At 38.3% G+C, this 13,874-nt stretch overlaps 1 protein-coding gene across 5 annotated transcripts in view; it reads right to left on the bottom strand.

Annotated features, from left to right (window-relative positions):
- Positions 1-13,874, bottom strand: part of DDX6 (DEAD-box helicase 6) — a 31,673-nt gene that overhangs the window by 16,800 nt on the left and 999 nt on the right. For all 5 annotated transcript variants that reach the window (XM_070384113.1, XM_070384114.1, XM_070384112.1 and 2 more), the window contains exons 2-4: positions 10,774-11,243; positions 7,715-7,778; positions 6,728-6,832 (exon numbers count right to left, since the gene is read on the bottom strand). In XM_070384113.1, coding sequence (XP_070240214.1) covers positions 6,728-6,832; positions 7,715-7,778; positions 10,774-10,973 — 369 coding nt within the window. In that variant the 5' untranslated portion in view covers positions 10,974-11,243. The remainder of the gene's footprint in view (positions 1-6,727; positions 6,833-7,714; positions 7,779-10,773; positions 11,244-13,874) is intronic.

The raw sequence follows: 13,874 nt of genomic DNA, 5'->3' as shown, positions 1-13,874 counted from the left end.
CTCCGACAGCCAGCATTAAACAGTCTGCTTATTATGTAGGGTGAAGCAGGTCAAAGAAGAAAGTCTTGGTTTGACCCTCTGGTCTTAAATCCTTCCTTGCTTGAGCACATGTGTTACTCAGTCATGTCTGACTCTTTGTGACACTGTGGACTGTAGCCCGCCAGGCTCCTCTGTCCACAGGATTTTTCAGGCAAGAATATTGGAGTAGGGTGCCATTTCCTCCTCCAGGGATCCACATCTCCTACAGCTCCTGCTTTGCAGGGAGATTCTTTATCCCTTGAGCCATAACTCTGAGTCAACTCTATTAATCTTCAGTTGTCCCGAAGGGCAATTATCACATGGGTTCAATCTCTGTTATGGTTTTTAAACAGGTTACCAGTATACCACTCAGTTCAACAGCAGAAAAAGACTTTCGTCTCTCAGTGACTTCCTGAGTCAGGTCCTTTAAAAGGATAAGATATCTCAATGAAGTGAGACAGGATAGAATTAGATTGGGGGTGTCCTAATTCCTTTTTGGGGTTTACATTATGACTTAAAGGCCACTGACTTCTATTTCTCTGCTCTTTGACAGGACTTATGTTCTATAGAAACAGAAACTGTTTAAGGATAGGGCTTTAACAAAGTAAGCTAGCTAGCCTGTAAGTTAAGATGCACTGTACTTTGTTTCTTATGGTGGCTATTATGATTAGCAGTCAGAGAATTCAGTATATTCACACTGTCTCTTACCACTGTTTGCTAGGAAGATTAAACAATATGAAGTGAGAAAATTCAAATCAGATTCAGACAGCTTTGAAACTCAAGAGAAGTCATGGGGAACTGCCAGGGAGAAGAGAAGGAGAAAGGAAGCTAAAAATTTTAAAAACTTACTGTGATGGGTACTACACTTAGATATTTAATGTTAATTATATCCTTTCAAGTTAGGTTACTTTTCGTCTTACGAATGGCAAAATGGATCCTCAAGATTGTTTTGCACAAGGTGACTAAGCAAGAAATGCTAGAATCAGGATTTGAACTTAGGTCTGCAAATAAGAGAAACTAGAACCTCATACACTACTAAGTAGAATACATAGCCATTTTGGGAAATAGTCTGGCAGTTCCTCAAAAAGATAAAAAATTACCATATGAACCAGCAATTCTAGTCCTAGGTGTATACCCAAGAGAAATGAAAATACTCCACAAAAAATTCTATATACATCAGTGTTCAAAAGAGCATTATTCCTAATAGCTAACAGTGGACACAACTCTACCAACTGAAGACTGGATAAACCAAATGTGGTATAGCTATATAGTGGGATATTATTCAGCAATAGAAAGGAATAAAGTACTGACACATGCTACAATATGGAAGAATCCTAAAAATATGCTAAGTCAAAAAGCCACAGCTGAGTCACAAAGAGCATGAATTTTATGATCCCATTTACATGAAATTGTCTAGAATAGGTCAATCCATACAGACAGAAAGTAGATTAGTGGTTGCTTAGAGCTAGGAGAAGAAGGGTAACTATTAAGTTTCTTTTTGGTGAAAATGTTCTTAAACTGATTGTAGTAATTGGCTGCACAACTGTGAATATAAAAAAAAAACCAAAACAAACCAACCACTGAACTGCATTACTTAAAATGTGTAAACTGTATCTCTGTGACCAATACCCTAAGGCAAAAAACAAGCATACAAAACACCACCAGAACACAAAAATCGAAAATAAAAAAAATCCCACGAACTTAAAGGTATGTCTGATTCTGCCACTTTCCAAAGTCCATGTTCCAGTTCCACTGTAAGATCTAGGGACTGAGCCAGTATGTATTTATTGTGTTTTAATAACCCTAGTATCCATTTCCCTTTCTTTGCTGTTGTTCAGCCACCCAGTCGTTCGACTCTCTGTGACCCCACTGACTGCAGCACACCAGGCCTCCCTATTCCTCACCGTCTCCCTAAGCTTGCCAGAGCTCATGTCCATTGCATCGGTGATGCCATCCAGCCATCTCATCCTCTTGACACCCCCTTCTCTTTCTGCCTTCAAGCTTTCCCAGCATCAGGGACTTTTCCAATAAGTCGGCTGTTCGCATCAGATGACCAAAATACTGGAGCTTCAGCATTCAGGGCTTCTCTGGCGGCTCAGATGGTAAATAATCTCCCTGCAGTGCCAGAAACCAGGCTTCGATCCCTGGGTTGGGAAGATCCCCTGGAAAAGGGAATGGCTACCCACTCCAGTGTTCTTGCCTGGAGAATTCCATGAACAGAGGAACCTGGCAGGCTACAGTCCATGGGGTCTCACCCGACTGAAAGACTAACACTTTCCCTTTCTCAGTAGCACCCTAAACTTTTTTCTGAGGAATTACGTTCTCTCCAGTCCCCAATGGATAGTCTAGTCAACTTCCGCAGCTAAATGGAGACACCAATTGCTTTTTAATTCCTAGGGTCAGTTGAACTTAAATCTTAGTTTCAGGGAGAACAAAATGGATACTGTGGAGGCAGTTATGATTAAGGTATCTACTGCTCCCTAGAAAAAAAAGGAGATGGAAGACAGTAATTTCAAAAATAGTATCTCCAGCCTAAGGAACACACTCCAGTTTTACCATAGTATCCAATGAAGACATGCATTTTTGAGAATTTAATAAAACAATTCTTTTAGCCATAGTAAATTCTGTTAGCAGGAGGAATGAATTACAAAAGAATTAAGAATGTTCTAATTCTTTACTATAAATTTGATAAATGACTAATTAGACTTGGTTAATGAAATAATTCCTAAAAATAACTTGAGATTCCCAATTTAATATGAAATTTGGTTGCCAAAGTTAACTTCTGTTTTCTCTCAAACTACCTGCTATTCCATCACCTTCTTATCTATAAAGTCCTCAAAAGTTGTGCCTAAAGTCTGGAAACAGCAAGAACTGTCATCTTTCAATCATCTCCAAGTTAATATAAGGTTTTGCATTGTTAAACAGAATAAAACTGTAGACTCCTAGGTACTCCAAAAAAGGCTCTGTTACTGTAGAGCTACGCCTTTAAAATGGCACGGTTATGGTACTGTGCATAGCATTCAGACCTAGAACTAGACTCACAGATGGCTGTAGCAAAGAAAGATGTGTGGAACCAATCTGTAGTGTATCTGGTTCCAGCTTGTCGGTGTAAAATTATATCCTCTCAAAAGAAGATTTTAAGTGCCTAATTTTCCAAAAATCTTATACCATAGCCAAAGTGCAACCAAGTTTCATCTCTAAAGGAGGTGACACCCATCAAAAGGCTTTTATATTTGGAGAGAAAAAAATGCCTGGATAACACGGTAAAACTAAGTACTATACAAGACAACAGACACATTTTGGGGCGGGGGGAAGAAAAAAGAAAACAATGACAAGAAAATAAGTAAGGAGAAAAGTTAGATAAAAATAGTAGAAGAATGCCACTCATGAGGCTGGATTTCACTAGAGAACCTCTAAACTTATTTTTGAAGTCCTAGTATTTATGGTTTGTTACACCGAGTCTAAAACACGTTATCTTATATTTTCCATGGATTCTCAGACAAAGCAATACTATAGGAAAAGTCAATGTGAACGGCAGTCTCAGGTATATATAATACCTTACATTCATACTGTGCTTGCTATTTCAAAATATACTTTGAAGCACTACAGATTCGTTTCTACCATTGCAATCGAGTCACACAAATATTTTTGTTTCCCAGGGCATACAAAAATTATGCTTACATTATACTCTAGTCCATTCAGTGTGCAGTAGCCTTGTGTAAAAAAACAACATACATACCTTAATTTAAAAATACTTTAATACTAACCATTATCTGACAACACAGGGTTGCCACAAACCTTCAATTTGTTTAAAAAACAAAAAGACAAATGCAGTATCTGCAAAATACAATAAAGCAAAGCACAGTAAAATGAGGTATGTCTGTACATTACATTTGATCCTCACAAAAAAAAACCCTGTGAGGGAGTTCATTTCTACCTTACAGAAAAAGCCATATGGTAGACTGGCTAAGTGGCTGGAGAGTTACTTGCCTATATGCCGTATCAAACTGAGGATGCAAATAACAAAGTGAATTTAAAATTTTAATACAAAGGTGTGAAACATGAGACATTAAGGGTCCATCAAGAATTACGTCTGCTAAATGAACCATATTTTTTGATAAAACTACTACATAAAATAAAAACCTGTAACATTTATTGAGCATTTATCTCTTGCCTGGAAAATCCCATGGACGGAGGAGCCTGGTAGGCTGCAGTCCATGGGGTCGCGAAGAGTCAGACACGACTGAGCGACTTCACTTTCACTTTTCACTTTCATGCACTGGAGAAGGAAATGGCAACCCACTCCAGTGTTCTTGCCGGAGAAGCCCAGGGACAGGGGTGCCTCATGGGCTGCCATCAACGGGGTCGCACAGAGTCAGACACGACTGAAGCGACTTAGCAGCAGCAGCAGCCACTGTACTAAGGATACTAACAAGAGTTGCCTCACTTCATCTTTACAACAACTCTATGGTATACACTGCTGTATCAACTTTATAGGCCAGAAAGTTGAGGCTTAGAGACATCTCAAATAATCAACTTGGAAAGCCGCAGAGCTGGATTCAACCTGGGCAACCTGAATGCAAAGCCAGTACTCTCAAACAGTTCTCTAGACCAAGTTCACCTACAGACATCTGTTAATCGTAATTTCATCAAAACAATACAACTGAGGGCCTATTTCCTGCCACACACCTTGCTAAGTATAGAGTTACAAAGTGGAACGATTCAGTAGAAAAGTACCCATAAAACTTTTCATTCCTATAGATAAAACAGATTAACACGAACTACATTATAAAAAAGCAAATTCCTAAATATTTTTGGTCTCTGCACTCAGACTGCCTAATGAGGTATAACTTTATCTTCATACTTTTTCCAACCACAACAAAATTCTTCTAGTTTGTCCACAAAGGCACTCTCATTCCTAGGCAATCACTATTCTAGTTCTCCACTTGGAACATGGATCATTTCTTCCAGGTTGTTCCATTTTCTCCTAATGTCTACATATACGTGCCCATTATATCACACTCAAATTACCTGTATAATTAGCAGTCCTTTCCATCAGACTCTGAGTGCAGGAACCCTATTTATCTTGTTTATCATAACACCCTCAGGGTCTAACACTTTCTAGGTCACTTGACACATGCTTGTTCAATGAAAAAGTGCTCAATGATGTCACAGAGTTTGTCCTGAGTACAGCTTGGATTTGACAGCTTCAACTTATGTGAAGACAAAAGACACATCAAATTTGTATGTAGGTCTACATACGTGTGTATATATACATATATTTCCTTGCTCTTTCCACTTAAAGAATGCACCTAGTGTTTAGATCTTGGTCTCTAATACTATTCCCAACTAACTGGAATTTGAGTTCTTTGGAGAAACAGCTGATTCTGAGGCTGGGGAAGCGTAGCTGTACCGATAAGCTTGGCATCATGATATACCACCAAAAAGTGCTCAAGAAAAATGAAGGGGGAGGGAAAGGTAAAAAGACAGAGCACAGAGTTCAGTGACACTGCTCTATATGATCCTATAATGGTGGATACACGTCATCATACATTTATTCAAACCCACAGAATGCACAATATCAACAATGAACCCTATTGTAAACTACGGACTTTGGGTGATAATATGTCAACATAGGTTCATTAGTTTTAACAAAAACTGCTCTTGTGGGGAATGCTGATAATCAGGGAACCTATGCATGAATGTCACCAGGGATTTATGAAAAATTTCTTATGCTCAATTGCTATAAACTTAAAACTGCTTTAGAAAATAGTTTATCAGAGGAAAAAAATCAAAGAGGCACATTACAAAAAACAAAGGAACTGGCTTGAAGGAGCTCACACTGGCCAAATATGGGACAATTCAAGCACAAAAATACCATTTAATAAAAAAGGAATTTATGAGTTACACTGATAATATACAGATACATCAAGGAGGAATTAGGGGAAAATTCTGATGAACAGTATATTGGCATTGCCTTAAATCCTCCCCACAGGCTGTTAGTTTCAAGGGGAGGGGGCAGGGCCGGAAATACGTAAAAATCAAGATACCATTTTGAAAGAGTAATCAAAATTAAAATCACCCTTGGAATAAATGAACACTGTAACTCCGAAAGTGACTTCTGCAGTATTCTGGCTAAGAATGCATAACTTAAATCAAATCACATGGAAACAGGAGACAAACTCAAAATGAAAAATGTTCTACTGGAATAAAAAAAGGAAGGGAGTTCTAGTTTTAACATGTCAATGTCATAAAAGACACCCCCTCCCCCCACCAAAAAAAAAAAAAGAGTAGGGAAAAACTTAACTATTAAAAGAGATGTAACAATTACATGCAATATCTGATCCTAGGATGGGTCCTGTACAGAAGAAAAAAAAAATACTTTAAGACAAAATTTGGGACCCAACTAAAAATCAGACTACAAATGACAGGTGAGTTAGAAATACTGCATTAAAACTGACTGAACATAACTGTACTATGTTTGTTCAAGAGAATATCCCTAGTCTTAGGAAATACACAGTGAAACATTTAGAGACAAAGTGCCAAGATTTTGTAACTTACCCTTTTAAGGTTCAGAAAGTGTGTGTTCATGTACAAGCATACATACATGTGCGCACACGCTGGAGAGCAATACTGGTTCACTAAACCATCAAAAAGTATGCAACACTTAATTCATAACATTACATAGGAGGTAAAAAGGGGAATATACCTGAATAGGAGATGGCTTTTCCCAGCCCATTTCAAAAATTCCCATCAGCAACTCCCGTTTCAAACAGTAATCTTCAAACTCATTTCCTTTTGTGGAGGTCACATCCTGGTCAAACAAAAACAGACAAGCATCAAACGAATGAAGTACAACTGTGTTCCTTTAGTAATTACCATGTTTAAGAAAGTATCTGAGAGACTAATTCTTTATCCCATTTAAAAAAATATATGCAGATTAGTTCTCTGTCCTAATCTACAGTTCAACTATTTCCGAAAAACAGCCACTCTAACACAAATCAGCCATTTAAAAACTATGTTTTGGGGAAAGACCAGCCACCCTGTGGTCATTTTCTGCTAGGGAGTGATGGAATACTGCTATTTCTATACAAGTACCAGGCTGTGAACTGTAAACCACAAGGTGTAAAGTCAAAACCTAGTTCTACCATGCACTGCCTACAAACATCCTAGTCTAAACCAGAGTTTTTCAAGCCCAGCACCATTGACATTTGGGCCAGAATACTGTTTGCTCTAAGGGGGCTGTCCTGTAGCATATCCTCAGCTGTGATAACTTATTGCTAAATGCTTCTGAGGGGACAAAAATCACCCTTGGTTGACACTGCTGGGCTAAGAGAACTAACCTCTCAACTTCAGTTTTTCCATCCACAAAAGGTGGATAAAACCTAGCCTGAATCTTATTGTGCTTCTAGAAACAAAAGAGACTTTTGAGAAAATGCCATGAAAACTATGTGTTCCACAAGTGAGATAAGATACACATATGTATAAACACAATATTTAATATGGATACACATTATTACCAATTCCTCCAAATAGTGGAAATTTTTGGCAATTAATCATATATAAGCTATACAATTTCAACCACTTAAACTTACTTAAGAGTAAACATACAGTGCCTACTGTCATCATCAAGTAGCTACTTCACTTTTAAGAGTTTCCACATCATTTTTCCACTTGAATGTTACAACCAACTTACCGAAGTTTTGATTCTTAGATCCTTTGGAGGGAGTTTTAAAGTCTTTTTCCAGTCATCACCAGGTCTAGAGAGAATACAGTAAAAATGAAGTATCAGAGTTCACAGCATTACTTTCTAAAACACAAAGGTAATTCATCTTGATAATTTCTAAAAAGCACACTAATATATTGCCATTTACTTAAGAATACAGGTAACAACAGAGATAAACAACTCCAGAAAAAATACTCTTTCTTACAAAGCACAACAATCTAGGGAGAACTTAAAAAATCAAGAATGGAAGGAAAAAAAGATATCCATCCTCTTCAAGAGAAGCATGTTGTATACAGTTCAACTGTTTTCAAAACTGGTAACCCATGTGTTTTGTCTGACCTAAAATAGTACTACTTCATTTAAAGTTGCCAACATTAAAAAACTAGGATATTTTGTATAAAGTTGATTCTGGATTTTCTTGTGGGGGGGGGTGCAGGGCGGAAAGCTTTAGCAGCAACACTGGTTCCAAATTTCCACATAGCAACAGTTTGATAGGCGTTAGTAGCTAGAGTTTAAAATCAAGCACCTGATGCCTTTAAGTAGGTCAAGTCCCCTCTCATCTGGCAGTCCCCTGTGCTGATGCTGCTGCTAAGTGTCTGACTCTGTGCGACCCCATAGACGGCAGCCCACCAGGCTTTGCCATCCCTGGGCTTCTCCAGGCAAGAACACTGGAGTGGGCTGCCGTTTCCTTCTCCAATGCGTGAAAGTGAAGTCGCTCAGCTGTGTACGACTCTTAGTGACCCCATGGTCTGCAGCCTACCAGGCTCCTCCTCTAAGGGATTTTCCAGGCAAGAGTACTGGAGTCTGTTGCCATTGTCTTCTCCGGCAGTCCCCTATAGGCATCTGATTTTGTAGCTCCTGGTGACTAGTTAAAACCAAAGAATCTATAAAGTTTCAGACTTCAGTTCAAGCCTTGACTCTTCTACGTATCCGTTCTGTGACCCTGCAACAGTTACTTTTCTAAATCTCCATTCTCTTATATAAAATGAGATAAAAAATTATATAAAATAGCTTCTATAAAGCACTCAGCACAGTGCCTGGAAAAATTAGCTGTTAATAAAAAACACCTCTCAATCTTCTTTAATGGGGATGCCTGAAACCATGAAAGAAAAAAATTTTCTTTTTGGTCATGTAAAAACTTCAAGTAATATAATATCCAAAGCATCTAACAGAAAAAAGACTGTCAATAAAGCAGACAATGCTTTCAACTGTCTTTTAAGTTTTCACTGATTTAATGATAACAGCTCATAATTAAAGCCCCCCTCAAACATCTCGAGTATTCATTCAGGAAGATAAGGACATATTTTACTTAAAGCTTCATCCCACATAATCCAAGATACTCTATCACAGGAAACTATTTGCCACCAAATCCAAGAGTTCTAAAGCTTTTCACCCCAGTCTATAATACCACACCAAAGTTTCTGAGCATTTTCAGTTGAACATCCTAGTAGGCCAGCTTGTCACATTGTCAAATTCACTAAACAGTGGATAAAAATGCATACGATACAATGCAAAATCTTCCCACAAAAAAATTTATCATCTTAGAAAGTTAAAAATTTTTTAAATGCGAGATTAACTAACAGAGACAGGTATTAACTATCTCTGAGACATGGGATCTAGGAGTCTTCACAGAAAAGATGGTATTTCAACTGAAATTTAAAGAGTCACAGAACTGAAAAAAACCCATTTATCTAAGAAAAGCAAAAAAAAAAAAAAAAAAAAAGGCAAAATCCACTGCAGTCTCAGAGGTTAAGCATTAAATGCTCTCAAAATGGAATAATGCAGCTTTATGTTTCAAATTAAAAGTAGACTAAATGTTGCTAGTCTATTCATATTTTGTCAAGACGAACTGCAATTTAGAAAACATTTTTGATTTCTATACCAATTAAAGTATTCACCTCAAAAATAATAATATGCATTAATGCCAATTCTCCCAGTGATCAAATGAATTCTGTTGAAAATTTGGGCTATTTTTCTTTAGTAAATGCTTCTTTTAAGCATGAAAAAGACTTAGATTGTAATAAAACACATACTTTTTGAGTTTCATCATATTTCTAGAGGTTAAATCAACTTACACAGCTAGATTCTTAACAAAGACAAATACCAAATGGGTCAAGATTCTTAATTGTTAATTTTCTATTAAACTGATTCTTTGGAATCATAGTCACCATTCACAAACTTTAAAGTGTACACTTACAGATGACAGCCTGCTGCTGCTGCTAAGTCACTTCAGTCGTGTCCGACCCTGTGCGACCCCATAGACGGCAGCCCACCAGGCTCCCCCAACCCTGGGATTCTCCAGGCAAGAACACTGGAGTGGGTTGCCATTTCCTTCTCCAATGCATGAAAGTGAAAAGTCAAAGTGAAGTCACTCAGTCGAGATGACAGCCTACATGCTTTCAAATTTAAAAGAAAAATATTCCATAGTAAAATAAGGCTCTTAGTTTTTAAAAGTCTTCAAAGAGGTTTGGGACTATTCAGAGATGTGTTCCAAAGAGTTCAAAGTCCTGAGTTCCCCAACTGCTTGTTATTTTGTGTATGTGTAAAAGGAGAAAGCGTATTTTAAAAATAAATAAAATAAGACAGAAAAGCAAAGTGTCATAGACTAAAAGTTATGGATAAATTTTCTGAGTACTTTTGAAGTTCAGAAAGCTGGACAAGTCTTTAAGATTGGCTTTAACTGCCATTCACATTAGGATAAAGTCAAGTTATCACACTAGGAAAAAAGCCATACTGGCAAAAACCAGATAAATCTGAGCTCATTATGAAAGCCAGAATGTTTCAAAAAATATTCTATGCAAAATATATATTATCCATGCCTATGTTTGTTACTTAACGAACCTGAATTAATTATGACAGAGATACATTCTTCTATCACAAATACCTATTGACCATAAACAGTCAACTGTCCTCTATTCACAATCAAAATGGTTAAACTAAAATGATATACATAAAGTAGTCAACAACAAACTAGCAAAATATACCTCCTTGGTCCCCCAAGTGTGTTTATTATTTATTCTAACACTTACTTAATAGTGGTGGTCATACTCTGTGCTTGCTGCTGAGTGCCATTATTGATTGTGTTGGTGTTTTTCAGCTGGTTCATCTGTTGCTGAGTCTGTGTGCCCCCTCCTCCGGGGCCACCACTGGGCTTCACAGGGCCCCTCAGCTGACCATTTTGACTGGACAGACCCATTATAACAGGGTTCTCTGTTCTGGCCGTGCTCATGCTGTATTAATTTTAAGGATGTCTCTTTCAAACTTCAAAACTTTTGAAAGTCAGTAGAGAAACTGTAATAACAGTTTATTAGGCTCTCCAAAACGAAGAGATAAATATAAGTCTTGCTCAATATATGAGTCCTTTATTGCAATGCAGGCAAGCACCTGTAAGTCTCTGAACGGTAAGCAGCAGTAACTTGCTCTCATGCACGAATCAACTCTTTATTTTTTAAAAAGCCCTCTAACAAGGTTGAGTTATGTATCTGAATCTCACTTCAATCTGAAACAAAGAAAAAAAGTTAAATCAGTAAACACAGTAAATTTTGGGGGAAAAAAACAAAACAAAACACCCCTTTGTTGTTTCCATTTGAAGAACTCCTTTAGAAGCACTCCCTTCTTTTAAAGAATTAAGGATACAGCTGCATGTAGATCAAATCACTATCCAGGATAGGAAAGAGGATATAAAAAAAATGAATTGCTTCAAAAACCAAACCTGCACTGAGACAGATCTCATTTAAATTGTCAGTTCAAAGCAACCCAGAAAATATCAGGTAGAACAATACTGTGATTAAATTAGCATTAGCTGTCATATGATAATCTCTTCCCTTCAGATTCCTCCCCGAAGAATTCTCTGAAGTCCCTGCCACCTCTAAAAGTCAATGATTCATTACATTCAATTGCATTACAACTCAATGAAGAATGGCACAACTTAATTAATGTAAATCTACAAAGGAACAAGGCAAAACAATTCATTCATTTTTTTTTTTTTTTCTGACAACTGAGAATCCTTGGAAGAGTTGAGCTTTTGATTTCACTTTGTGCTTTCAGAAAAGCATTATGTACGCCCTTATGAATTTCAACCAAAGAAGTTAAACCTGAAGAAAACTACATTTTCTTTTCCCCCCTAAGTTTTTGTCCTTTAAAACAATAACTAAAGCAGTCAAGGGACATAAATACGTCTACACGTCAAAATCTTCTGTTCAAAAAACAGCCAAGAAAACCTTTAGCTATCTTAAGTCTGACTACTACAGAACTGTTACATTTTAAAATATAACACTTTTCAAAAGTATGTCTCAACTTGAAGTAGCAATTTTTTAATTAAAAACAAAAAAAAACCCCCAACACTCCACAAAAAGGAAACTGTTTTTCAGTCACAAAGTCTCACTCAACTCTCTGCCACCCCACAGACTGCAGCATGCCAGACTTCCCTGTCCTTGACTATCTCCCAGAGTTTGATCAAACTCATGTCCATTGAGTTGGTGATGCTATCTAACCATCTCACCCTCTGTCGCCCCCCTCTCCTCCTGCCCTCAATCTTTCCCAGCATTAGGGTCTCTTCCAATGAGGAAATTACCTGTGCTTAAAAAAAAAAAACAAATCTGTGAAAGAATAAAGACATTACTAACTTTAACCAAACTTTCTAGGACACCCAGAGTACTGATTAAGTTATTTTTAAAAATTATTCCCCAAATAAAATTATTTTTTTTTTAAAGTAAGACCTTAATTTCACAACCACGGGTGGGAGGGAATAAAGGCCTACTCTGGTGTGTTAACACCTTTATATTTCTTACCGAAAATACAGTAGCTAATTAATTACTGTTCCTTCTGCCATACGCCAAAGCTACTCAAACAATACAAATTTTAAATTCTTTGATGTCTTTTTTTAAATTGAAAATAAAGTTGCTCAAAAGCAAATTCTGATTATCACATACACAAAGTTGTATATTTTGAAGTCATCCAGAGACTGACTGACCTCTTAAGCAGGGTAGTTAACAGCCACCTAATTTCAGTTCAAGGTAGTAGGTGGTTTCCTGTATTGACAGGTTTATATATGATCAGCGATATCACCTATTTCACACCCGAAGATTACTTATTTGCAAAGCACTAAGAGGATAAATAGGGCAACTTCTAAAGATTAAATGGTATATTACTGTCTATCATGCACATAAGACCTCGTATCTCCCTAGAGCCAAAATGTGACTATGTGAGAACTGCTCCCCTCTTAATTAAGCTGCACTGCAGCTTTACGTCTCAGGAAAAGAAATATTCCTCCTACCCCTTCCCAATTTAGATTTCCAAGTTGTATTTCTATATTTTCAAAAATACGAACGAAACAGAGACTAGTTGGGAGGGAACCCTAGCGGAGTTAATTACAGCACTTCCCAGACGGTAGTTAGCGACTGACAGTTTCACACCCAAAACAGTCTCGTCATCTCCAAAAAGACCTTTTGTTTGCAAATGCAGCGCAGTTTCTCTAAGCTCGGTCTGCAAGTTGGAGTGACTGTTCTATTTTGAAGGGGCAAGGGGACTGAGAAAGAGAAAGGGGAGTGAGTGATAAAGGAAAGAAGCTAATGATTTTGATTTGCAAGCAAATAATTGCTTGTTCTCCTCCCCTTCATACCCCGCTCCAAACCCCTACACACTTCAAGTCAGCTCCCTGGGCCCATAAACACAAAAGGGTTGGGGCCCTGCAATCGTATCTGCGCAACCAGAGCAGAGAACCAGCTCCACAGCTAGGGAACAATAGGGACTCCCCCCAAAAGAGAAACCTTTAAGTCAGACAGCCCCTTCTTTCCTCCGACATTCGGAGGCTCCATAATCACCCCGTTATCGACCTGCAAGGCCTTACTCCGTCAAGCAGCCGGTCCTCTTCCAAACTGAGCCCTCCGCTACAGCATATCCCTGCCGCCCCCTATAGGGCCGCCTCGTACCCTATAACCTCCGCCATCTCCCTAAATCCTTGCCGCCCCCTACGGTCCCACCCTCCCTCGTCACCCACAAAACTCCTCTGAGGAACTCTCTCGCTCTTCCTCCGGACCCCGCTGGGCACAACACTGCTCTGTGCTACTCCTCCCGGCGCCCCCACCCCACAGCTGGCGCCCGCCGCCCGCCTTTCTCCCCGAGGCCCGGC

Source organism: Bos mutus, chromosome 15 (assembly GCF_027580195.1).
Source record: "Bos mutus isolate GX-2022 chromosome 15, NWIPB_WYAK_1.1, whole genome shotgun sequence".
NCBI classification, from domain to species: Eukaryota; Metazoa; Chordata; class Mammalia; order Artiodactyla; family Bovidae; genus Bos; species Bos mutus.
The sequence above is the reverse complement of the archived record's forward strand: the minus strand, read 5'-3'. Positions and strand labels throughout refer to the sequence as shown.